The sequence below is a fragment of the Eleutherodactylus coqui genome, chromosome 4 (assembly GCF_035609145.1).
Source record: "Eleutherodactylus coqui strain aEleCoq1 chromosome 4, aEleCoq1.hap1, whole genome shotgun sequence".
Classification (NCBI taxonomy): Eukaryota; Metazoa; Chordata; class Amphibia; order Anura; family Eleutherodactylidae; genus Eleutherodactylus; species Eleutherodactylus coqui.
The window spans coordinates 52,034,610-52,060,879 of record NC_089840.1 but is presented as its reverse complement, the minus strand read 5'-3'; the positions used below and the strand labels follow the sequence as shown (position 1 = coordinate 52,060,879).

General features: G+C 46.1%; 1 protein-coding gene across 2 annotated transcripts in view; it reads right to left on the bottom strand.

The window, feature by feature from the left end:
* Positions 1–1,054: 1,054 nt before the first annotated feature.
* The window catches only part of C2CD2 (C2 calcium dependent domain containing 2), a 60,420-nt gene continuing 35,204 nt past the window's right edge, over positions 1,055–26,270 (bottom strand). For both annotated transcript variants that reach the window (XM_066599412.1, XM_066599413.1), the window contains exons 7-15: positions 22,784–22,901; positions 22,319–22,421; positions 19,374–19,438; positions 17,166–17,281; positions 15,279–15,459; positions 13,045–13,158; positions 12,826–12,953; positions 11,066–11,378; positions 1,055–5,288 (exon numbers count right to left, since the gene is read on the bottom strand). In XM_066599412.1, the coding sequence (XP_066455509.1) occupies positions 5,074–5,288; positions 11,066–11,378; positions 12,826–12,953; positions 13,045–13,158; positions 15,279–15,459; positions 17,166–17,281; positions 19,374–19,438; positions 22,319–22,421; positions 22,784–22,901 (1,353 nt within the window). In that variant the 3' untranslated portion in view covers positions 1,055–5,073. The remainder of the gene's footprint in view (positions 5,289–11,065; positions 11,379–12,825; positions 12,954–13,044; positions 13,159–15,278; positions 15,460–17,165; positions 17,282–19,373; positions 19,439–22,318; positions 22,422–22,783; positions 22,902–26,270) is intronic.

Sequence of the window (26,270 nt, the reverse complement as noted above, 5' to 3'; positions counted from 1 at the left end):
TTTCTAATGTTAAAATGGCATCGCACAAAAACCGCAAGTTTGTGCTTTTGCAATTTCCGTGCGAGGCGATTTTAACATTAGAAAGTCCCATTGAAAAAAACTCAGCGGTAAAAAATACAAAAACCCGCTAGTGGGTAAAAGCCCTTAGAAAGAGAATGTAGATAAGCCAGCGATGTATCTGCCTGTCGAACCAGGCTAGATGAGAGCGAACGAGCGGGTGAGAACGTCAACCGCTAAATAGTCTCATCTAACAGTACCCTTATGCTAACTTCACACTGGCGGGGGCTACATAGTGTCGTGAATCCCACCCCATATCGCCCTCGCCATCCATGCGAAATCCCAGAGGATGTGAGGCATCTTCATGGCAAAGCAGCCTGGCATCACTGTCACCCGCGACGGAGGTTTGCGGAATTCGAAAGCAGTGGGATGCCTCTGGTCATCCTTCTCTGCCTCCACTCTGATCCGCCAGCTACGGGGCCGGTCATCCAAGATGGCCACCTTCACAGACGGCACAAATACTGCAGAGCGTCCGTTAGCAAAATCGCTGCGCAGATTCCGCAGCCTTTACAGTATCAGCCACGAGGTTTTCAGGATTGCGAGGGCGATATTGGGCCGTGACTAATAGCCAGATATCGCCCACGCCCGTATGGAGGAGCCTTTAGGCTGCCTTCACACTTGTGAGAAAATGCTGAATTCTGACACCCTTGCTTTTCAAAAAAAAAAAAAAAAATCATTGCCCATGTATATGATATGACCCGATTTAATAGAATGAGATTCCTATTTGTACAAGATTTGTGTCTCAGCGCACAGATCTTGCACAATTTTTACGGCTGTATGAAAGCATCCGGGAAGGTGGTGGGAGGGAGAAAGGGGAGGAATGATGCCCGATTTTTTTTTTTGTTTTTTTTTTTTAGACACCCCTATGTAAAAACAATACAAATGACATAGTAAAAGTAAAAAAACGAACCCAAATCCAACAAAACAGAAGTGTAACCCCAGTGAAGCGATAGAGAGAAAGGCGGCGGAGAGTTTGGTAGACTTTATGAGAACACGGTGAGCAGTGATTCCTTTAATCCAGAACATACAGAATGTAAGTGACCCAATATAGAATAAAACACTCCGTTACCGGCGGCTCAAATGTAAACTTGAGGGGGAAAAAAAAAATGTGATTATTCCTATATTATATTTATTAAATATTCTATAAAGTACATTGTAGTTTTGCATAATCATTTCATATGGCTATTAATGCTACCGCAGCAGGAACGTTTGCACAGCAGGACAGTTAACCCCTTCTTAGTCCGCCTGAGAAGTCCATGGAGCGCCAGCAGCTGAGAGGTTAATCAGTGTTTTTTAAAATTTTCCTTCTTTGTTACCAGAAGTTGATACCCGCTTTTTATGAATACATAATTACCCACGGCACTCGTCATTCACTCACGCATCATTCACTTCACAAAACGCCAGACTCTCCGGCGCTTGAATGCCACAAGACCCTCGCAGGGACACATTCAGTGTGTTTCCACATTGGTAGCAAAATTTTGAAGTCCTGTCACTTTAAGAGAGAGAGAGAAAAAAAAAAGGTAAGTAATTTCCTTTAAAGCGACCCTTCCATTTTGAGACAAAATTCTGCCCCTAGACAGGAGAGGAAGGGGGTATACTACCTGTACTTGTTCCCCGTGGCCCCACCGGTCCGCCAATTCGGTGACCCATTTTTCGGCTGTGCAAAATGGCTTCAATAATTTTCTAACTACCTACATACTTTGCACTGCTCCGATTGGCCAATGCTGATCACGTGAAAAGCTCTGGCCAATAAGAGAGCAGGTATAGCAGATCAGTAGTCTAACACTACCTGTGAGGATTAGGTAGTCTGAATACAGCGTCAACCATCTTGGACAGCTGAAAATGGGACCTGGAACCAGAGGGACAACGAAGAACTGCAGGCGATATACTCCAGTCCTGTAACCGAATTTTACAAAAACCAGAGTTACTTTAATCAGGCGTTAGAATAATCCAGAAATTCTGATCTGCTGTGGATCGCCCTTACTCAGGAGAATGATCCATGGGCAATAAGCAGATCACAAAGTTGGCCCATCCAGCGATCAGCTGTAGAGAACCCTGGTACTAAGTGCTCAATTTACCTGCAGCATTCCCACAGGGGAAATAAGGAATTACATAGTATATCTCCAGTACTCAGATTCTCCATTGTCTCCAGAACGGGGGAGTGTGAGCTGTCACAAACCCCTCAATGCCACCTCAACTCGGTCATCGAGGAGATCATTTTAGATGGAGATCCCCTTAAAGCGTACCAGTAGTCGGAAATGTAGTATGACAGAAATCAGCCAATTGCACGGACTACAATGTGTAAGCGCACATGCTGCATAGATTCCAAATCCCTACAGACCAAGGGTACAGTCACACAGTTTCATCACAGATTGGACACCTCCACCTATTAAAAAAAAAAAAAAACGTCCTAGAGCTGCTCCTTTAAGAAAATGTAGTGTGTGTGGAGGGAAGCTTCACCTTTGACCAACATTTGCTCCAGAATCTGTAGAATTGTACTACTTTTTGTGGTAGTTTACTACACCGAATTGTATAAAAACATCTCCTGTTACATGGAAACAGTCAGTATGACCACTTCCAGCATGCAAAAAGTTTGAAAGTGCATTTTTACTTAACCCCCCCCCCCTCCTCCAGGAAGCTATAGGGGATTTCCTGTTACTGAAACCCATTCCGCTGACAGTTAAGTCGATTACAATGTAGTAATAATTTGAAGTTTCTTCTGTTGCTACTCGGAAACGGTCAGCAAGGTGGCAAAAAAGTGAAAAACATTTTTAAAAAAGTGATTGAAATACCGAAAAGTAGCTGAAGTTTGCATTTTCTGATATTCTAGGCCAACAGCAATCAAAGATGGAGCTCCCCTTTAATACACTGGGTGCAAGGAATTCCTAAAGAAAGCAGCAGACCATCCCAGAAATACAGTTGGTTCTTAAAAAAAAAAACAAAAAAAAAACCACACACTTCCCCCCCCACCCCAATCCCTCGATGTCCATCAACTGTCTACACAGTACGGAGGCGGCCATTTTGAGGGGAGAAAGTGCTATAGGCCTCACTCATGCCCAACTGAACCACAGAAATGGATCTGTCATCGTTTCTATGGAGTGTTCGCCGGGGAGAGAGCCATGATGGCCAGGTCGTCGCGCAGCCGCCATTTTTAAAGTGCAGGCAGGATAGGTGAAGGACTGCAGGCAGTTGCTTTGGTGTAAACGATGTGTAGAGAAAAGCTGGGGGGGGCTGAAGGGTAGATTGGTCACAGCAGTTTCGCTATAGGGGGATGCGCTAGCCCAACTGTAACGCCCGTTTTTTATAGAAACACCCATTTTTGGCACATGTGCATTACATCCGCCCCTTTAGGGTTTAAAACGAGACATTGGCAGGTCTTCAGGGGTTACAGCCACGTAAGGCCCTTCTGCCTGGTCGCCCCGATGCCACGTTCACATGACAGATTCATCCAGTAGAAAAATCCACAGCGGAATATTTTGCAGAAATCCGAAAAGGACCCTCAAAATTTCCGCTGCGGATCCGTACGCAAATTTAGCCCTATTCGCTGGGGCAAGTCTGCATGCCAAGAAAAAAAACTGTGTAAGAAGTGCCGTGTCAATTTTTTTTTCTCCGCGCCACGCGAAGTTCTTCCTATTGATGCGGCATGGATTACCATTGTAAGTAATGGGATCTCGGCGACGAATTTGCTCCCGAATCTTCATACACTTTGTGTCATGTGAGTGGGGTCTACGGGGACAAGGGCGGGGGGGGGGGTGGAGGCTGATCGGGCAGAGGTTTATTATCGGAGTGAAAGGCAGTCGGGCGTTGCTTGTAGCCCATTTGTTTGGAATCTTCCGCAGCAAAGTTAGTGCAAATTTTTTTCAGCTGCGGAAAATCCGCGACAAATCAGCTCCGTGTGACGCTCCCCGGTACTGAACCACCTACGAGAAGCAGAAGTCGGAAAGCAGCTCTGACTACCAAACAGAACGGAAAGTTATGCAACTTTTTAGGAGGCGTAACCGTAAGCTTCTCGGCTCCAATGAGAAGTCTGTACCAAGGCCCCTCGCCACGTGCGCCATTTATAATACTGTGGCACATGGGCCTCGTCAGTTACAAGGACCCGGGTGTTACTTCTACCTCTGCATGCTCTATATCTAGGCCCCTCCTGGGCGCCCCCACCTTTATACATGGGGCCCAGTTCCCTACAGCTCATTTGGTAACTGGAATAAGCGAAAACCTTGCATAAAGAGAACATTCTAACTATATAAAAACCTCTTATGTCCCATATTTACAGAATGACGACTTCTTCACACCTCAGGATTGGTCATCGGTATCTTGTAAGCCAAAACCAGGAACGGGGCCAAAATACAGAAGAAGTGGAAATCCTTCCATTCTACTTTCCGCTCCTGGTCTTGGCTTACAAGACACTGATGGAAACCACCGCTGTGTGAACAAGCCCTTAGTGTACAGGGTGGTCTGGTGCTTTGTGATATATGTATACATGACACTACCCTCACCCAGAGGTATTGTGGAGAAAACCAGAAGCTCCCATTACATCTTCACTCTAGGAATGCATTGTGAGTGGCTCATAAATGCAAATTACATGCGCGCCATGACAAAGCGTACATATTGAGGTGAATCAACAATCCACGCTCCATGGTGGACGCCATGTTGTAGAAAAATACACATACCCCCTCAAAACCAGTTCTATCACCATCGGAGGAGGTACACTGCAATCAATGACCGCCTTCGTTGAGAACTTATCACAATCCTATTCCCAAAATGGCTGCCTCAGGCTATATTCTCATGAGTATTGCTTTAGCTCATAAAATGGCTGCCTCCATTGTGCATCGGAGACAAAAAAAACCTTAAAGTACTCCTAAAATCTCACAGTGTTGAGCTAAAAGACAAAAAAAAAAGCTGAATTTTACAAGTTCACTCAGTTCTTGAAGTTGGCCTTCAAGTTGGCCTTTTGCTCATCTGTCACTCAAGGCTTTCCTCCCGTAGTGTCTTGTCAGCCATCTTGCCTGTCCGGGTTTATTCATTTTCCATTCTTGGCTTATTTTTGTGTTTATTTTTGGGGAGAAGCTTTTTGTTGAGGAGTCGGGAGAGCGTTGCCCCCTTCCTTCGATGCTCCGATGTCCCTTGCCTTTCTAGGTAGACCAGGTCGTTGTGGGACTGACTCATGCTAGGGTCTTTCTGCTGATGCCTTCGGCGGAAAAATAGCTTTGCTCCTTTGTGTAAAAGTCCACCTGCGAGAAAACGGAGGGGAGTTATAAAAGGGATTTAAGGTCATCTGCTGAGAAACATATAGCTGATGTGTAGGACAATAGAGGGTCCACACAGGAGGACTACATATGGAGCTATTAAAGGGGCCGTCCTAGTATTGGTGCCATCGTTATCAGTCGGTCACAAATTTAATGCTTTCTTTTAGTTACCAGCAAAGTGACCTTCCAGACCCGGAGAAACGAATATGGCCGCACCACCTTCACTTACTACCTGAAGCACACTGTGCATTCGCATACATCGGTAGTCTAAGACACTACACCTGTTACCCAGTGCTGATCATGTGAGCAGGGCTGGCCAATCAGAGCAGCATGTAGTGTCTTAGACTACCACTGCATGCCGTGTACAGCATGTATCAGGTAGTTAGAGAAGTGAGTCGGCCATCTGTGTTCCTCCAGGCCCGGAGGGTCGTTTTAACCACATATCCCAAAAACAGTATACACCTTATTGAGAACACAAGGACTCTCTGAATAAGAAAACTGGACCAACACTCTGGTGGGAGCTATGCCACAACACTGGGGGGCGCCAGACCGGGGTAAGTACAGCCACTTGTGTTATTTTAACATATTTGCACCCATATAGTCCACGATTCTACGATATAACTGTTGGAGTGTTTTTGTTTTTTTCTGATTGAAGAGGTTCTGGACCCCAGATTTCTTTCTCTTCATAAACTCCTAGTAAACTATAGCAATTAAAATTAAATTACAACCAAACAGATTAACCCTTTCACCATCCCAAACTACCAGGAATAGTAGGTGTTCAACTGGGTTACTGATCGCCACTAAATTCCTGGATAATCTGTTACCGCATGGAACCCTTCTTTAAAAGGGGTTCTTCCATGACTGCTGACCAGGACATGTGACTGATGCAGCCAATCACTGGTCACAGCAGTGACTTTCTACAGCCAGTGATTGGCTGCAGCAGTCACATGTCCTGGTCAGCAACAACCAGGAAGAACAGAGTGGATGTGACGCAAGTTTTTGAAGTTGTGGGAAAACCCCTTTAAAAATCCTGCATTTGCCGCTGCTTTACCAGAAGAGAATGGAACAAGTCACTCAACAGTAGGCTGCAGGTAACAGAACCTAAAATTCACCCATCAAGCAGCATAAACTACAAGTCCATGCAGGGCTTAGACACAAACAATTTACACTTACACTTCATGCAACATCTTCTAATGCTGTAAAAACAAATATGTCAATCATCATTTTTAATTGATTAAGTCCCAGAGAATCCTTATGATGTCATTGTATCTGCAGTGGTGACATCACTAAACCCCCACCCTGGGTGGGATGGGAGGGGGGGGGGGGGTTAAGGAGTAATTTCAGTTTTACCTTGGTACAGCAATGAGGAAGGACGACACACAAAAAGAAAAAGAATGGAAGACTATCGACTTACTGTGTAAGTAATTAATTGAAGTTGGTGAAAAGATCCTCTTAAGGTGACAGAAGAGATGGAAAGAGAGACGATGAGAAAGAGACAAACAGGAAAATGACGAATGAGAGATGACTGCACAGACAACATGGAGCTTTCATTTCACAGAGTCTCCCATGATCTGAAGCCTAGCACCGGGGCTGGTTTTGGGGTTTTTTTGTTTTGTTTTTGTTTGTTTCTTTGTAAAATTCCTCATAAAATGATTAATTTGTCCCAGATTTCAAAAAATAAAAAAATTAAAAAAAACAAAGTAGTTTTCAATCTTATTTTTTGCCCCAACAATTTCCACAGCAGCCTGTAGTTGAAAAAGAAAAAAAAAAAAAGGAATAGCCATTGCAAGCAAGATAACAAACCTCAAGAAGCAACTTTTATAGTTTTCGCCTCTTGTTAGCGTCTTCCTGGCCATCCTGCCCCCAGAATCATACTTACGGATCGGCAAGCTTCTTTATTTTCTCCTGACCTACTTCCCCCAGATCACAGCTTTATTGGACATCTCTATAGATGGACGCGTTACGTTCTGGATGGAGAAGGCAGGAAGAGAAGAGTCGCCTCTCTACAGTCTAGATCATCAGAAGTAGAAGGCGGCTTCTAAAGGTGGTGTCAAAAAAAAAAACAAAAACACCACACAGGATCTTTTTTGACACTGCCCTTTGGAAGCCGCCGCCTACTTCTTATGATGATCTATATGGTTGGGTAATCAGAATTATTCTTACAGAGGCGGCCCGCATCCATGCGTTTCATATGTTTGTTCAGCTTTGATTATACATTAATACCTAATCAATAGAGTGGAAGATCTACCCTCACCGGGGAAAGAACAGAATATAAAAAGTCTACCCAAAATGTAAACTATACATAATAAACTATCCCAATGAACTATCCCATCAAGATCATTCAGATCTTTCCCTAGTAGAACTCAAAGCCGCGACTTCAGTGTTTACGATGAGTGATAACCAGGTTAGTTTTGTGGAAGGCTGTAGACCAGAGTTGGGTCTAGTAACGCCCTTCCTTTGAGTGGTCCATGTGGTAGACCTCATGGCTACATTCAAGCTGCCTTGAAGACCTGATGAAGCTTCAACCTTCTAAGAAAGCACAAAATCTATCACAATAAGATCCTCTCTATATATCTGTTGGACTAACATAACAGTCATGAGGCCACATGCAGACCAATGACGGTCGGTTGCCGATAACTGTCCCAATGCTTGGGTTAGTACATTGCAGCCATGGCCCGAATTGCCTTTTCCACTACAGCACTAGTCTTGTTAGCTCATCTCACAACAACATTTCGGCAGAGAGGCTGATAACTAAAATGTAATATTTTTTCATACACTCAGAAATAGCTGTAATACATGGGGACCTACATGAGAAGTTATTATTCTAGCGCACCCTTATATAGCATTCTCCACCTCTTGTATCATCGGGAGGACTGAAGGATGGCTTCATGTCACTAGGACCACTTAGAATTTTCAAGGGGGGGGGGGGGGGAGGGGAAACATAGAGGAAGCCTTTTTAAATTGACATGTACTCCCTCCATGGGACCCACTATCTCATCACAAGTAACTGGACACCTGAGCAAGAATTTTTTTAAAAAGTTGTACATTTCCATAGGATACCGTGTTTCCCCAAAAATAGGACCTACCCTGATTATAAGACCTACTCGGATTTTCGGAGGAGGCCTGAAATATAAGGACTCCCTCGAAAATGAGACCTAGATAACCTGCATTAAAAATAAATAAATAAATAAAAATCTATACTCACATGGTCCGCGGTGTCCCAATGGTCTCTGGCGGCGCTGCGGCAAACTGCATCCTCCCCGTCTCACAGCTGGGCTTCTTTCTGGTGACGGGGCTTTGAATACCTCGCCACCAGCAAAGTGCACGCTGTGATTGGCTGATCAAGTCCCAGCCAGCCAATCACAGCCGGTGCTCGATGAGCCAATCACAATCACTCCGTGATGTCATTGCACCATTGTAGACAATGCTCCTTGCACTATTGTAGACGAGCCGATACATCTTGCCAGACATTTACAGGAAGAATGGAGGGAAATACCAGCTGAAGTGCATCAGGTTTTATTAGAAAGTATGCCACAGAGCGCATCTGATGTGATTAGGGCCAAAGGAGCCCCACCAAGTATTACCATACGGAAATAAATACTACTTTTGATTCTTGCTCAGGTGTAGTTTTGGGAGGACAGTATTATTCAACCTGATCCCATCCTTGAGTCTTTTCCAGAGGCACTGCAACCTTATCTGGTATTATGTAGACTTGGGGCCCTTTTACATGGGACAACTATCAGGCGCTTCAGCGCCCCACGATCGTCCCAGCGATAATGACCTCTGTGCTTTCACACAGGAGCAAGGCTCACTCGGTGAATGGAGATGGTACAACCTCCGTCCACAACAAGCGGGCCATAAGCTCATAGTCATTTGATTCTTATGCCTGCAGAAACTGAACAACGAACTAATTATCATTCGCCGTTCAGTCGCTGCGGGCATTTACACTGAACAACCTTCATTCAGATTCCTGCGATCCAGAAGAATCTGAACAGAGGTCAGCCGTGTAAAAGGGCCCTTAGCCCAAGGATCACGCGATCCTTCTCTACTGTGTAGGTTGGCCTTCAAGATGCTCAGAGCTCAGGTAGGAACTAAAGTTAACACTTTTAGATTTTTTGGTATAGCGCAGCATTGGAAAAAGTGAGGCGCATACATCGTCCGCGACTTTCCCTATTGATGAACTATTGTGAATATATGTCGTCAATAGTTGATTGGTGGGGGTCCGTCGCTAAGAATCCCTACCAATCAGTTGATCACAGGGCCCACTGTCAGCACTGGAACTAGAGAGCGCTGTCTGTATTGCAGTGGCACAGTGCTGAAATGCAGGCACAGCCATGCATGAAGTGCTAACCCGGGCCGCTGCAATATTTCAATCTGCTACCAGCGCTGTTTGCACAGAGAACGGATCTGGCTGAATGGGAAGAGATTCCAAGTGGTAGACACCAGCCAATCAACTGTTGAAGACCTATCCTGAGGATAGGCCATCAATAGTAAAAGTCTCAGACAACCCTTTAACAGAGCCTTATACCAAGTGATTTTTGATAAATAACCTCATCCGTAACTAGTCGCACCGGCTCCTCCACCTCTATGCTTGACAATTCAGTAAGTATAAGTAGAAGGACTTCACTGATAGGGGAACACATGACCGAGACCGGCTCCATTTACATTGCAGGATCTTCTAATATGCTCTATTGTGCACAACAGCCCTAGAAGTTACGAAGACCTCTTGGACTCCTCAGGCTACATATTTCTATATTCCACACCACCTCTGCTCGAGCCAAGCCAAAACAACCAATCACTGTGAACCAGCCAAGCCAAAACAACCAATCACTGTGAACCAGCCAAGCCAAAACAACCAATCACTGTGAATCAGCCAAGCCAAACAACCAATCAGGTTGCGAATGGAGCAGAGGTGGTGTGGAATATAATAATATGCCCACAGGCTCCAGGGTGTGATGGCAACCTCCGCATTGTTACTCCCTTGACCCAGGGTACTCTATGGCCAACATCGAGAATCCATGTATATGGGGGAGTTGGAAGGAATAGCTTCTGGCTAATTAAGCATTCAGCTGATTAAATAGCGTCTATAAAATTAGCCGTGCAATGAACTAAAGCCAACCTGTTCACATTGAAGATTTAAGGCCTTTTACACTGAGCAATTATTGGCTGAACGATCATCATTCGCTCCCAATAGCTGCCCAGCATAAATATGACAAGCCACAGTTTGTTAGTTTATTGCAACTTTTAGGCCTCTTTCACACGGGCTACAAAATCCTCGCTACAACCCGCATGTATGCGAAGCCCATGGTTTCCAATGGGTTCTTTCAGGCTACAAAACATTGTGAAAGAACCCATTGGAAACCCTGGGCTTCACATACATGCGGGTTGTAGCGAGGATTTTGTAGCTCCTGTGAAAGGCTTTAGGAAGTTATCATTTGCCGGCGGCACATCTTGGGATGCGCTGCCAATGGTGGAAACGAACGGGGCATGAATGACCATACAACAAGTGACGAACAATCATTCATGCAGCGTCTTTACACAGGCACTTAGCGACGACTCGCTACGTGGTCAATCGGCGCTCGTTATGGGCAGTTAATCTGCCCATGTAAGACGACCCTTTTCCAAGCAGCATTTATCAACTCCTTTAAGGAACTGTAACCAAAACTCAAATGTATGCCGGTGGGAAGGATCAGATTATTACCACATGGTTAATTAGGCTAACATGGTTCTACGTAATTACTGCATAGGCACCGAGCACGGACCTTTAGATTTTCTGATACTCCCCGTCTCCGAGATGCTCATGTTACTGACAGATACTAGTTCAGAGTCTGGCTCGTCGATTCCATTTCCATTCCATTCGCCAGACTGGCTGCCCTGCTCCCAGGCATCGTGAAGCTCGTCTTCTGAGCTCATGCCTGGCAAAGTGGTTGTTGATGCCAATGGCAGACCTTTATCACTGGTGTCCTTTGTCGTAACGTCATGGGAGATGAAGGACGAGTCATTCGCAATAGTGCTGTCCATGGAAGCGGCGTAATTAAACATGAGAGCGGCTTCGTCATCCTGAGTAAGCACCGTCTGTGGAAAGACAAGAGATTTGTATTAGATTTCTCTACAGAAGCGGGTACAATGCGTTTGTCTGCCCAGCATCACTGCTCATCCTATGTGGGCGACCACCATATGACTGACTACGTGTACGGAACTTCTCACTGGAAATTCTACCAGCTATACGCCAGACTGCCTCCCCGCCCCACACAGACTGGTCTAGGTCACTTTTATGACACAATCATGCAGAGTACCAAGTCTTAATCCAAAAGACGAACAAGCTGCATGATGTGTAGAAATACATTCAGACTGGCCACGAGGGCAGTGCCCAAGCTGCCATAGGGGCCCACAGTTCCTCTGTCTGAATGCAGGGCCAGGAGATAAAAGGTTTCCTAAATGCAATGCACTGACCCGGCTCAAGTGTACACTGTCCTACCAAAAGCAGTTGGACAACTGAGAAAGAAAGTATTTATTCCTATATGTTGATACTTAGTGGGGCTCCTTTGGCCCAATGACATCAGATACCTTCTGTGACATCCTTTCTATGAACATCTGATACTCTTCTTCTGGTATTTCCCTCCATTCATCCTATAAAAGTCTTGCGAGTTCCCTTAAAGAAGATGCATTGGTCCGTCTACAGTTGTGTAAAGAGTGCCGTCATTGGACAGTTGAGGAATGGAAAAACGTTTTATGGAGCAATGAGTTGCACTACTCCATCTTTAAATCACATGGCTATAGCTGATTCTGGAGGATGATGGGAAGCCTTTTACCTGACTGTGTTGTGCCAACAGTTTAGTACGGCGGAGGTTCCGTTATGGTCTGAGGATGTTTAACGTGACATGGTCTCGGACTGTGGGTTGTCGTGACAAGAACCATGAACACAGCGGTGTACCCTGACATTCTAGATGGCAACGTGTTGCTGACAATGTGGTAATACGCTGGGAACGGTCAGCCATACTGCCAACAAGACGACGTGCCTGGTCACAAATCCAATGCTGCTTTACATTAGTTTGCGGATATAAATGTTTCATGATGGGACTGACCCGCACAGAGTCCCGACCTGAACCTTACTGAACATCCTTGAGACGAACTGGAACGTCAGGTCAGGAAATATGAACATCTTCTTTGAGAGAACTCACCAGATCTTTGCAGGATGAATGGAGGGAAACACCAGCTAAAGTGTATCAGATGTTAATAGAAAGTATGCCAAAGAGAGTATCCAATGCCATTAGGGCCAAAAGGAGCCCCACTAAGTATTACCCTATGGAAATAAATACTACTTTTGATTCTTGCTCAGGCGTCCAAATACTTTTAGTAGGACAGTGTATCACAACTAGGACGGGCGGCAAGTTATTAGTATGGGGGCTGTTCATCAAGTAGACCTGGTTAAAAGTGGTCGCCAATAATGGCCAGAATGGATATACTGAACCGCATGGATATGGACGGTCTTCATGATCAACAGAGAAGACCAAACACTCACCTTTGAGATTCCTGATATAATGAGGGTGCTCTTCTTCCGAGGAGATTTTAGGGACTGTTTAGAGGACTCCCTAAGTTGTCTTATGGCAACTTCCGCAACCGGGTCAGAGCCGTTCAGCATCAATAGTTCTGGTTCCAGGACAAAGAAGACAAACATAGTATTTTTGGAGAATATGAAAAAATCAGCAAAAAATGGGAGGTGGGATTGCGAATGTTTTACCTGTGTCTGAGGAGGACAGCGCCTTGCTGACCACACTAGGCTGAGAAGGAATGGCTTGTACTGAGAAGTCCCTCTCAATCACTTTTATTTTAGGTGGAGTGCTTGAGGGGGAATCTGTAAGGACAAAAGGGGTGCCAGGATCTTAGAACATTTACCAGATAGGACTCTTTGCCCCATAGAGAGGAGTTCCATTACAACGAACATTTAAAGGGGTTATACCAAAACCTCATGAGAGACTTTTTAGAATTGGAGAGGGGTCTCCTGTGGATAAGGGATAACATTTGATTTTGGAATAACCCCTTTTAACCCTTCCAAAAGTTTCACATAGAAATCAAAGTATACAGCCATGAACAGCAAGGGGAACTGCGGAGTGGCATCTAAAAATTGGTGCCAGTATCATTTGTGGATGAAGATTAGGTTTTTAAAGGGGTTAAGCTCACAAAAATTATTTATCCCCTATCCCACCGGAGAGGAGATAAACGATCGATCGCTGGAACCACCTGCAATCATGAAACCAGCACACTCAGAGGGTGAATGGGGAAGCAATGCGCATGTGTGACCACCACTCCATTCACGTCTATGGGGCTGACAGATAGCAAAGCGCTGTGCTCAGAAATCTGCAGAGAAGTGAATAGAGCGGTGGTCACACATATGCGCTCCCCCAACAATCAGATGTTATCTAAGGGGAAACCAGACAGCAAGTGGTCAGCCCCCCTGCAGCGCCACAACAGGGGAAATAAAGTATTACCCCTGTATCTCTCAGGAAATCCTGGTAGATCTATGTGTTAGGCCAGTGTCACACAGGTGATTGCGATATCGCTCTCATCCATGTATGTTATACCCGCAGATGCGATGCGTTTTCAGCCAAAAACATCTTGCATCGCTTCTGTGAAATTCCGATTTTGCAATCACATCGCAGTCCAATGCACATTGAATGGCAAGCGGGAGTCACGTGATGCATTAAAGGTCCCATTAAAATCAGGAGCGAAGCGTTCTGAGGAACACTTAAAAAACGAACATATAGCGCTATGAGGAAAACAATCGCTGGTGTGTATCATTACATTCAGAAGAATGGAGTTCATATTAGCACGATTTTGTACATCCCAGAAAACCCACGCGAGACGAACGCTCGTGTAAAAGGAGCCGTAGTATAGAGTTGGGTTTTTCTATCTATCCATCCAAAGGCTTATTCACATGGGTGAGAAATCTCGCACGGGTTTTGTGCATTGCGACACGCACAAATATGAACGCTATTCATTTGGATCGACTTATTCACATAAGCGATTTTTCTTCCCGCTCGCAGCGATGCTGTAAGGATGAAAATCGCAGCACGTTTTATCTTTTGGCGTTCTCTTGGAACGGCTCATCCATTGTTTTCAATGGGATCCTAATAGACATCACATGGCGCTCACATGCTGTGCGAAGTAATGCTTCCCGTTGAAATCAGTGGGAAACACTTGCAATCCTCTGACGGGTGTGAAACAAACGACTGAGTAACGCAATTTCACAGAAGCGAGGCGTGTTTGAACGAAAGACATCTTGCATCAGTGTGAAAGACGCAGACTGGCACTCATCTTAAACTGAATGAGTGTTGTCTCCGGCTACCGCTCTGTGCATGCCCAACTTTACACTGCAGCTCTGCTCGTTCATGCTGGCTGCTGTATACAAGCACAAGCTCAGCAGGAGGTCAGTGCATGTAGGAGGATAGAAAAAAAAAAAAAAAATTACATTAAGGCCTCATGTCCACGGGTGGATCGTATTCCGAACGTGGGAGCCTGCAGCGGAATCCCACTCTGTCCACGGCCGAGGACACCATTTCACATGTGCCGGTCTTCTATGTCCTGTCCGGATCTTTTTTTCTTCTTCACTACAGAAGTGCCGGCCGGCGCACGCAATACATTTTTTTTTTAACTCCTGAATTGAATTGCAGACAGGCCACGGATCGGACGGCTTCTATTGACTTCAATGGAAGCCGTCTGTGCAGGAACCACAGGAAAATGGAGTATGTTGCAAATTGTTTTCCGGACTAAAAAGGTCCGCAAAACAAATCCGCAAGCTTTATTACACTTGCTGACACCCATATTTCCCTATAGGCGGCTTGATTTGCGTATCTTCCGTGCGAGTGCCTGCTTGGATTCTGCAAATCAAACCCGCCTGTGGACAGCTAACATTTTGTTGCCCCCACCGTCAGAAGGCTGGCCTAGTTCTGCTCCGATAACTGAAACTAAACGTACCCGATGTCTTCTCACTGGAGCTGGCAGGCGGACTCTTCCCCTCTAGCCGCGGCTTTGAAGTGACAGAAGTAACGGTGGTGACCACGGTACCACACGGCATCACCGTCCGGTCTTTTTCTACTTTCTTTGCAGTAACCGGCACTGACCATAACTTCACTTCATTCGGTTCCACAAATAAAAACTGGAATACAGAACATTTGTCACCATCACATAAGTGTCACTAGACAATATTAGGTGACCGGAAACCAGTCCGGGCTCTACAAATCACCACTGCGCCAAAAGCCCAAATTTAAAGCAGTAGTCCACTGTGGATGATATATATTACATATACACATACATACATACATACATACATATACACACACACACGGAGGGACTGACTAGAAGGAGGGTAGAAGAGGATAATTCGAGGACTCTTTAAAGGGGGAAATGTTCTTAAATATTATGGGGTCCCTTAATCCCTTCCCTCCCCAGGACATACATACATAATCTTATCTATCCCATCCATCTATATACAGTACATCCTGGGTGGGAAGGGGTTTGCGCAGAGTGATGTATCTTTATGTCATATGGATGTTGAGGGCTCTAGAGCTGAGCCTGCACCATCAAAAGTAGGAGCCAGCTGTGAATGCTAGCTGACCTCCAGCTGCAACGACAGGGATCGGTGAGAACACCAGTCAATGTGGATTGTGGCACGTATACAGTTACTAGAGGGAGCTCCCTCTGTTACATCATTGGCACTCTACCATGAAGTTGCCCAACAGCGGCTTTAGGCCGGCTGTCCACGGGCAATGCGGTATCCCATGGCGAAGCTCCGCTGCAGGAGCTGCCGCCCGGGAGCAGGAGCCGCTGCCAAATCTCCACCGGTCAGCCCTATCTAACAAATAGGCTGACTGCGGAGAATCGGGGCAATTTGCAGCATGCTGCAAATTGCCTGCCGCGAGCGGAGAATCGCAATGAATCTCCGCTCATGGAAGGTGCCGATGCTTTCCATAGCAATGCTATGGGAAGCATCGGCTGGCGTGATTCGCCAGCGGTTTACTGCCGGAGAAATCACTGCCGTGGACAGGGGGGCTTAGAGTCTGCTATGGTTTTAGTGTAAATTAATAGTGATAATACACTGCAGTACGTTAAAAATATTATATATTATACATATATACACACACATACACTGCGCACTTCTTCCTTATTTTGTTTTAAAACAAAAAACAAACAAATAGAAAAAAAATAACAACCTGTACAATATATTGAAAATGCTGTTAAAAAAAAAACAAAAACATTCGACTTAAAATTTCTTTTGCCTCCCAAAAAACGCTATTGAAAATTATCCAAGAGAGTCATATGTACCACAAAGTGGTACCAAAAAAAATTATTTTTTTTTTTTGCGTGACAGAAGAAACCTTACAGAGCTCCATTCATTGAAGATATGTATTTAAAAAAAAGTTATGAGTCTTAAAATACAGCAATGCTAAAAAGAAAATATGTATTTTTTTTACATAGATAAGATTTTTTTGGTATCATAAATCTGACCCACAGGAAAAAAGTTAGCATGTAATTTATACCACATAGTGAACGGCATAAAATACATTTAAAAAAAAAAAGCACAATGGCAGAATTTAGGCTTTTTTCACCATGCTGACTCCCAAAAAAAATAAATAAATACAAGTTTTACATTACAGTAAAATGGCACCAATAAAGCTACAGCTCACCACGCAACGAACAAGCGCTCATATCGCAGGGTTGATTTAAAAAAATAGGTTATGGCTTTTGACAATCTCCAAAAAAATCATTGCGTCTTAGTCCACAAATATCAGGGCATTCATTTAACCCCTATAGGATGTGGACGATTTTGAACCTGAGACAATATTCAGATTACTAGGTACCTACCTGAGCGCTGACTGACCCAGACAAGGGGCTATTTGGGTTCAGTGAATAATTCTGCCTCCCTGAGGGATTCTTCCTGAATAGATCCAAGGGCACGGTAGAGCAGGCCAACGGGGGACCTTCAGGTAAAAAAACCAGACATAAATCAGGATACGGCTTTCTCTTTCTACCATTATATAATGGTGCCATCTGCTGGCTAGAGCCAGTACTGCGGCATGGGACATGCTGGAGAGGCCCCCTCGACAATAGAGTGGCCAGTAATCTATAGTAAGAATACCCTGCCGGACGTCTTCCGACATCGGAGCTGCACAGGCTTCAATCAGAATGTCTTTAGACATCAGACAGTGGATTGGAAAGGGTTAATTGCAGTGGTGGACTGGGTCATGGACCCCTGAACCGGTAGAGGTTATGGGGCCCACACCACTCTCCATATACATATCATACACTTCTCCACAGGGCTAACACATCGCATTGCGGTAACATTTGCACTTAAAATGTAAAGATATTTTCCAGTCCCTAAAAATAAAAGTCTATGGAAGAAAATCCCAAAGCCCCAGAGTCCCAACCCCCGAGGCCTGTAAGAGTCACAGACGACACGCTACTTGACTGTCCTGGTGATCTGCGTCCAGGTAGGACCACACGTCATCACACCACGAGGACCATCATCAGGACCGAAGGACTGCTTTTTTTTGGCAGCTGAAACCTGTGACAAACAGCTGCGATTTGAGCCAAATCCCATAATGGTAGATTGACAGCTTCCATACCCAGTTAACCCTGACCACGTTATGTAAACTGTCAGCGTGGGGGGCGACCCCCTCCGACCCATTCCCACCTCTTCCCGCGACATCTCAAGAACTTTCTTCCAAAATATCACCAACTATCTGACCGCTGTCTCTGTTACCATGTCCTCCCTTTTCTCAGAATAAGCCTCTCAAAAACTGACGACCTCTTCTTCCCACCCTCTGCCAGCCGACCTCCCCTCAGCATCTCCATATCAGCATCTGGCACCATCATAACCTCCAGACAGCACGCACGTTGCCTTGAGGTCACACTGAACTCTGACCTCTTTTTTACCCCCCACATCCAATATCTGACCCAAACCTGCCACCTACACCTCAGGAATATTGCCAAAATCTGGCCGTTCCTGACCACGGACACGCTAAAGACTTCCATTGTTGCCCTCCTCCATTCCCGACTCAACTACTGCAACTTGCTGTTCATCGGCCTTCCCTGCACCAGACTCTCCAATCTATACTAAATGCAGCAGCTAGGCTCATTCCTATCCAGATGCCACTGCACTATGCCAGTTGCTGCACTGGCTGCCAATGTATTACAGAACAAAATTTAAACTGATCACCCTCACCCACAAAGCTCTCCATGGCACCGCGCCACCGTACATAGCCTCCCTCCTGTCCGTACACCACCCAGCCCACACACTCTGCTCTGCTAACACACGGAGAGACAATGCCCCTCTAATTCAACCCTCACATGCTCGCCTCCAGGACCTCTCTAGAGCAGCACCAATCCTCTGGAACGCTCTACCCCAAAACATCTGGGCAATCCCCGAACTACAGACTTGCCTTAAAAACGCACACCAAACCTCATGATCCAGTCCCCCACCCCCACAACATGCCCCCTGCCCCCCCACAGTCTCCATTTTGCCTACCGTGTACGTCTCCTGCCCCTGTACCTCCTAATCACCCCCCAGGTGTAGTTTGTAGTATTGTTTGTGTTCCCGTTCCTCATCTCTTGCCCCTGTACCTCCTGCATCCCCCCCCCCCCCCCGTTTGTTTCCCCCTACTTGAATACCATATGTAAATGTCGTATTGTTTGTGCTTTGAAAGAGCTGTGGAATAAGTTGGCGCTATATACAGATTATAATTATTAATTAAACATAAAAATCATCGCTGTGTACAAAAGTTCCTGAACTAAGTATCGCAGTTTCTTACATGAAGTGGTCAGTAGTTAAAGGGTTAATGTAACATTTAGTTATTCTGAAAATCTGTAACTTGAAAGTTAATGTAATAAATCCTTGTTTAATCATCCAGAATGTTTGACATTGGATTCTGAAGTCATCTGGGCCATCAGAGCCGCGGACAGGAATACTGCTGCTACTTTACACGCAGCGGGGAGAGAAGACCCCGCTAAATATTTTAAGAAAATCCTGAATAATGCAGTGAGCGGTTACTGTCTAAGGGGCGCCGCACTTACTGCCGGCAGGCGGCCCAGATTCCGAAATCTGCAGCTGCAGCTCTCTGGATTTTGCATTCAGTTCACTGCAAGACAAAAAGGGAAAAGGAAGACGATCTTTTACAATTCTACATTCCCCAATAGTGTTAGTCCTGTGCGAACAGTAACTAGTAGTAGCGATAGCCTGCAGGGCAGGGGGTGAGAGTCACAGCGGCAGGCTTATTTAGGGCGCTTTTACACAAAACCATTATTGTCAAAAAATAAATAAATATCACTGGATTGTTGCTATTTGAAGGCTGGGTTCCCACGGGACGGAAATACCGCAGCTTGGCCGCGACAAAAAGCCGCAAGATTTCCGCGGGAGAGCCGCAGCTTCAAAACGTGCAGCATTTTGCCAAAGGTTTTGGAGTGGTTCGTCCGCCAGCGTTCAGTTGCGGCTTTCTCTTCCCATCGAGAGGAGTGAGGCCGGGACAGGAAAAAATAAAAAGATAGAACTGAAATGCTGCACCGCATCGCTGGTTTCTACGACGGATTGGCTGCCCCGTGTGGACGAGGGCTGGCTAATTCTGGGATTAGGAACCGCGAGCGGAGTAGCCGCACAGAAATTCTGCATGGAATTTCCACATCCATCCCGTGTGAACCCAGGCTAATCGCCCAGTGTAAGCGGCAACGGCTGAAGGAGAATTCGTTCACTTATCACTCATTACATACAGCCATAAAAATCATCATTCACTAATTGCGCCCTGTAATCTAGAAGTATACAAATTATCTACAAAACATCCGAAACAAATAAGAAAATTCACATACTGGATTTTAGGTAAAATATAATGATTTTAAAAATAAATTAAAGGGGTTTTTTTTAGCTTTTTACCCCCAATATTTAAAAAAAAAAAGCCCTTTATGTAATGAGTAGAAAAAGCAAACATAATTTTGGTAGCTAAAGAAGTAAAAAAACAAACATAAAAATGGGGGGCAGTGCAACCCCCACATTGGTAAAATCCCTTAAAAGTGTCTGGTCCTTTAGGACCACAACAGCCTGGTTTTTTAAAACACCAATCTTTCAGTCCCTAATTTACTGGTGTGGCGAACTGAACAGTCCCATTAAAGAATAAACGCTTTATCTTAGTGTTTAAACTGAACCCCCGAGCGAACTGTGTCACTGCGAACAATTTCTCGCTGCGTGTAAAAGCGCCCTTAGTCAGTAGCCTGGATTTCATTGGCAGACCCCCATAAACAGGACTGAATGGTCTGCAGGCAGGTAAGGCCTTTTAACAAGCACTCTCATCCGTAGGACCATTTGTTTGCCAAATCGTTGCGCGGCGTGAAGCTGCACCCCTGTGTAATCTAAACGGGGATGTTCTGAGCAATGGGTGGTCTTCAGTAGAATGTGCTGCTCAGACAGAAATGTCAGCAATGTGCAGAGTCTCTGTAGAGAAGAAGGCCGTCATTGTACAGTTGGAGGTTCTTCTTGCCTCGCTCTCTAGTGATCGGCAGCTCTAACCGGCAGAGGAGTGTTACCTCTGAGCAGGCACCTGGGGGCAGTACACAGACCCTTCATATACATAAGATGGGTGGAGGACAGTCATCACAATGTTCGGAAGGAACAGTGAGATGGAATCCAAAAATTATTTGAAATCCGAAAGGGATCATCCCAACCCCCCCAATGACAGTACTGTTGTCACGGCTCCCAACACATATATGTAATGTCATTGACATTCATGAATGGAAACGTAGGGGTTTTCAGAAGGTCCCGTCAGGCCACGCCAATGGAGAACACTATATAAGGCGGCCCTTTTCCTGCCTGACTGAGAACAACAGATTTTAGCTATTCCTATGGGACCAGAAATGATCTCAGTCCCAGGGCTCCAGAAGTGGAACATGATTCTGTCCAGAACGGTTTTGTTTGTTTGTTTCTGCTCTTTTTACCAACGTTTTGCCTCATTGTAATCCCAGAGAGATAAATAGGGTACATAGACGATTTAACAGATCTGTTTGGTTGAAATACAGAAGTTTAGAGATACCTCCAGACTTGTGGAATCCAACACTAGTCGTTCAGGGATTTAGTCCTACCAGCGGGCAAAATCCACGTGCAGACTTTCCATCGCATTCTCTTGTGTAGGAGGGATATGTCACTTGAAAATAAGCCCTACACTGAAAATAAGCCCTAGCTGCATTACATTTTTTTCCCCTTTTTTTAAAATGGCATACTCCCCTAGCAGGCTTGGTCCGGGTCACTTCCTGGTTACAAGATTCATAAATCCCACCTCCAAGAAGCGATGGCTCTGATTGGCTGAGCAGCGCTGAAGAACCAAGCAATGTAACGCTTAATGAACCAATGCGATGGCTGAGATTGGTTCATTAAACGCTGCATTGATTGGCTGAGTGGAATTTATGAATTGGCCAATCAATGACGCAGCTCAGCACGTCGGAGGTCCGGAGAGCAGCGGCAGAACCCAGACTGAACCTGCTAAGTAAATATAAGACATCCCCCGAAAATAAGACCTATTGCCTCTTTTGGGGGGAAAATTTATATAAGGCAGGGTCTTCTTTTCGGGGAAACATAGTAGTTGTCTGAATGACTTTACAGGTGTGAAATGCTCACTCCTGTCTATTCTATACCAGGAAACTCAGGATTGGGGAAAATGTTCACTTTGACAAACATTCTTGATTGCCTCGATGCATCTAAAGTGAAAAAAGGAAGCAGGTTTTCAGATAGACTTGATTAAAAATCTTCTAACACTACATGTATACAGCTCTTATGCAGACCTATGTGTCTCCATGGAAACAGACTACAAACAAAGCTCATGTAGTCAGGTTAGGCAGATGAAGGGAAGAAAGACTGCAGAAAGCAATCAACTACACAACGATTCTTATACCGACAGGTGAGCCATTTAGGATTGTGTGCTCCTTGTATATTACATCAGCAACAACTGAATTGCATATAGCAGAGACCAGAGTATACTTACAACACAAATTCCTCCTCCCAGCTGGGGTTCAAGCTCGGTTGTACAGCTGCGGTTGTGAACCTCTGCAAGGGGTCATTCAGCTGCGCGGCACACACCAACATCCCTGTGGGCAGATAGAGGGCACATTCTCTGCTAAATATGTGACCCTAAGAACAACGGACTTAAAGGAACACTCCGGGCAAAAACGGACTTACCGTTTCCTCTACAGGGCATAAGGGGCGGAGCATGACACAGGACTTTATATGGTGTTTGAGGCTGCACTACTGAGAGATCATGGTGACAATGTGTACAATCTCTAATATGGAGACCATGGGTCCCTTTACATTTGAGATGCCTGGTGAAGGATGTTTAGAGTAGACTATATGAAGGTGGGTGTGAGATGTCAAAGCCCCCTTTTGCCCACACTGTAATTCTACTCTATTAGAAATGACAGTTGGCATCTGAAAAGAATTTAAAAAAAAATACCTGAGGTGTCGACATCCCCCGTCAGCGCTGCTTTGATATTGCGCACTTGAAGCTTCAGCTCATGAGCTCGTGGTGGTTTCGGAGGACAGATTACCGGAGAATGGATCCCAGGAATATTCTGGAAATGTGAAGAGATGGCAAACGTTCCATTATACTAATTGTTTGATTGGGTGGGGGTCCGGTGTCTCCCATATTACACATTGGAGCAGAGGGGCGACTGGAAATTTTAACCCATTGCTTGCGCTCTTATTATGGGCTATCAAGGCAGCAGAGTGAGCACTCTGTAGTGGGGGCCGACTCTGCCCCTACTTAGCCAAATCACCCGCAGTTGGACCAAGATGTCCTTCTGCGATAATGATAGCTAAGGGAGGACGAAATAGAATGGACCCAGTGCTGGTATATATCACCATGCCATTCTCAAACGGTTTGGAGCTTGTTGACCATCTTGCCTACCTCTTACAGAACAAATGGAACTTGTGTCCGTTTCCCCCTTTCTTATCTGCTAATGAGGAGAATGAGTCTTATGGATGTTCACATCATATTACTTCTGGAGAAGACAGGAATTAGGTTTACCTGTTAATTCCTTTTCTTGAAGTCATCCTGACAGCATACACATGGAGGTTGTCCGCTGGACACCTGTTGGGACAGGAAGCGAAAATACAAAAGGCAACTCCCACCACCGGCTCACCAGTGTGTACCAAATAACTACAGTGACCCGGCTTTGCTTAACCAATCATTTTTAATATAGAAATCATAGTACGTTACTTCACGTAAAAATAACTCAAGGGGAGGGAAAAGCCCCTATGCTGTCAGGATGACTTCAAGAAAAGGAATTAACAGGTAAACCTAATTCCTGTCTTCCCCTCATCATCCTGACAGCATACACATGGAGGAATGCCAACAACCAAGGGCTTTAGGGAGGGACCACTGCCTGTAGCACCTTCCGCCCAAAGGCCATATCACGGCTGGCCCCCAAATCCAGGCGATAGTGTTTAACGAAAGTATGTGTGCTCGACCACGTGGCAGCTCTGCAGATCTGGTCGGTTGTCGCCTGGGCTCTCTCCGCCCAGGAACAGGCGACCGCCCTAGTGGAATGGGCTCCAACGTCGCCCGGGAGTGGGATCCCCTGGGATCTGTACGCCTCTTCTATGGCCCTCCTGACCCAACGCGCTAAGGAGTCCTTAGTAGCGGCCCCTCCTCTGCGTGGACCCTGAAATTGAATGAAGAGGTTGTTAGACTTCCTGAAGGAATGTGTGACCTCCAAATACTTCAGGACTGCTCGTCTAACATCTAAATTATGGAACCTCTGTTCCGTGGTATTACGGGGTTCCTGGCAGAAGGAGGGAAGTACTATACGCTGTTCTCTGTAAAAGTCTGTGAGAACTTTTGGTTGAAAGAAGGGGTCAGCCCTGAACTCGATTTTATCTGGGAAGGTGGTCATGTATGGGGTCCTAATCGAGAGGGATTGGATCTCCCCGATCCGTCTGGTGGATGTGATGGCCACTAAAAAGGCAACTTTGTAGGAGAGAATCTTTACTGATAGATCTTCCAGGGGCTCAAAGGGGTGTGCACAGAGGGCCTGCAAAACAAGGTTCAGGTCCCATGGGGGCATGGTTTCCCTTATAAAGGGATGGAGTCTGACTGCCCCTTTAAGAAATTTCTTAAAGGGGTTGTCCCGCGGCAGCAAGTGGGTCTATACACTTCTGTATGGCCATATTAATGCACTTTGTAATGTACATTGTGCATTAATTATGAGCCATACAGAAGTTATAAGAAGTTTTTCACTTACCTGCTCCGTTGCTAGCGTCCTCGTTCCCATGGAGCCGACTAATTTTCGCCGTCTAATGGCCAAATTAGCCGCGCTTGCGCAGTCCGGGTCTTCTTCTCTTCTCAATGGGGCTCGGTGTAGCTCCGTGTAGCTCCGCCCCGTCATGTGCCGATTCCAGCCAATCAGGAGGCTGGAATCGGCAATGGACCGCACAGAAGAGCTGCGGTCCACGGAGGTAGAAGATCCCGGCGGCCATCTTCACCGGGTAAGTAAGAAGTCACCGGAGCGCGGGGATTAAGGTAAGCGCTGTCCGGTGTTCTTTTTTAACCCCTGCATCGGGGTTGTCTCGCGCCGAACGGGGGGGGTGGTTGAAAAAAAAAAAAAACCGTTTCGGCGCGGGACAACCCCTTTAACTAGCCTATGGTCGCCTAAGGGGAAGTCAAAGAAGGCCCCAAGGGCGGCCACCTGGACCTTAAGGGTACCAGGTCTTAGCCCCATGTCCAATCCATCCTGTAGGAACTCCAAAATTTTGTTAATGTCGGGCTGTTGGAGGTAATGTATACTATGCCCCAACCACCTAGAGAAGGTATCCCACACCCTAGAGTATATCTTTCTGGTGGATCTTTTAAGGCTCTCACATAAGGTAGTGGTCACCCTCCCTGATAGGCCCTGGCTCAGGTACTTTACCCGCTCAGCTTCCAGGCCGCCAGCCTGAACTGTTGGACCTTGGGGCATATCAGGGAACCCTGCTGAAGGAGGTCGTCTCTCTGCGGCAGATGTAGAGGATCCTGTGTCGAGAGAGCGGCCAGGAGCGGGAACCAGGGTCTCTTGGGCCAGAATGGGGCCACCAGGATAACGGAGCCTGGGGACCCCTGAATTTTCCTTAGGACCCGAGGAATCAGGGGGATAGGCGGGAAGGCGTATGCAAGGTCCCAATCCCAGGCCTGGGACAGTGCGTCTATTCCCAGGGAGTCCCCATCTGCTCCCCTGGAGAAAAACCGGAGACACTTGGTGTTCTCCCGGGAGGCGAACAAGTCCACCTTGGGTGTCCCCCATCTCTCTAAGATTAACTGGAATGCGTGTGGATGCAGAGTCCACTCCCCGGGGTCTATCTTCCTGCGGCTGAGATGGTCCGCCATGGAGTTCTCTGGGCCCCTTACGTGGTACGCTGTGACGGAAGGTGTCCGCTGCTCTATCCACCCGAGAACTTTCGCCGCTAGGTCTTGGAGTCGGGGGTTCCGCGTGGATCCCTGGTGGCGAATGAGGGACACAGTTGTTATGTTATCCGAAAAGATCCTAATGTGTCTACCCCTGATCTCTGTCTCGAGGCCCTGAATGGCCTTCCAGACAGCGCACAGTTCTTTGTAGTTGGAGGATTGAGAAGCTTCCTCCCGGTTCCAGCCCCCTTGGACATAATGACGGCCTAAGTGGGCCCCCCAGCCAGTTGCACTTGCGTCAGTAAAGATGGATACTGGGGATGCGGGGTACCAAGCCGTGGCTTTGGCAAGGTTGGAGATAGACATCCACCATTCCAAGGAGGACTTTATCTTGTGGGTAAGGATGACATCTCGATCCAGGCATGCGGGGGATTTATCCCAGTTGCTAAGGATAAAGTCTTGGAGAGTTCTACAATGTAGCTGGGCCCAAGGGACTACCCCGATGCAAGATGTCATGAGGCCGAGGACCCTCATGCCTCTCCTAAGGGAGACTTTGGTGGTT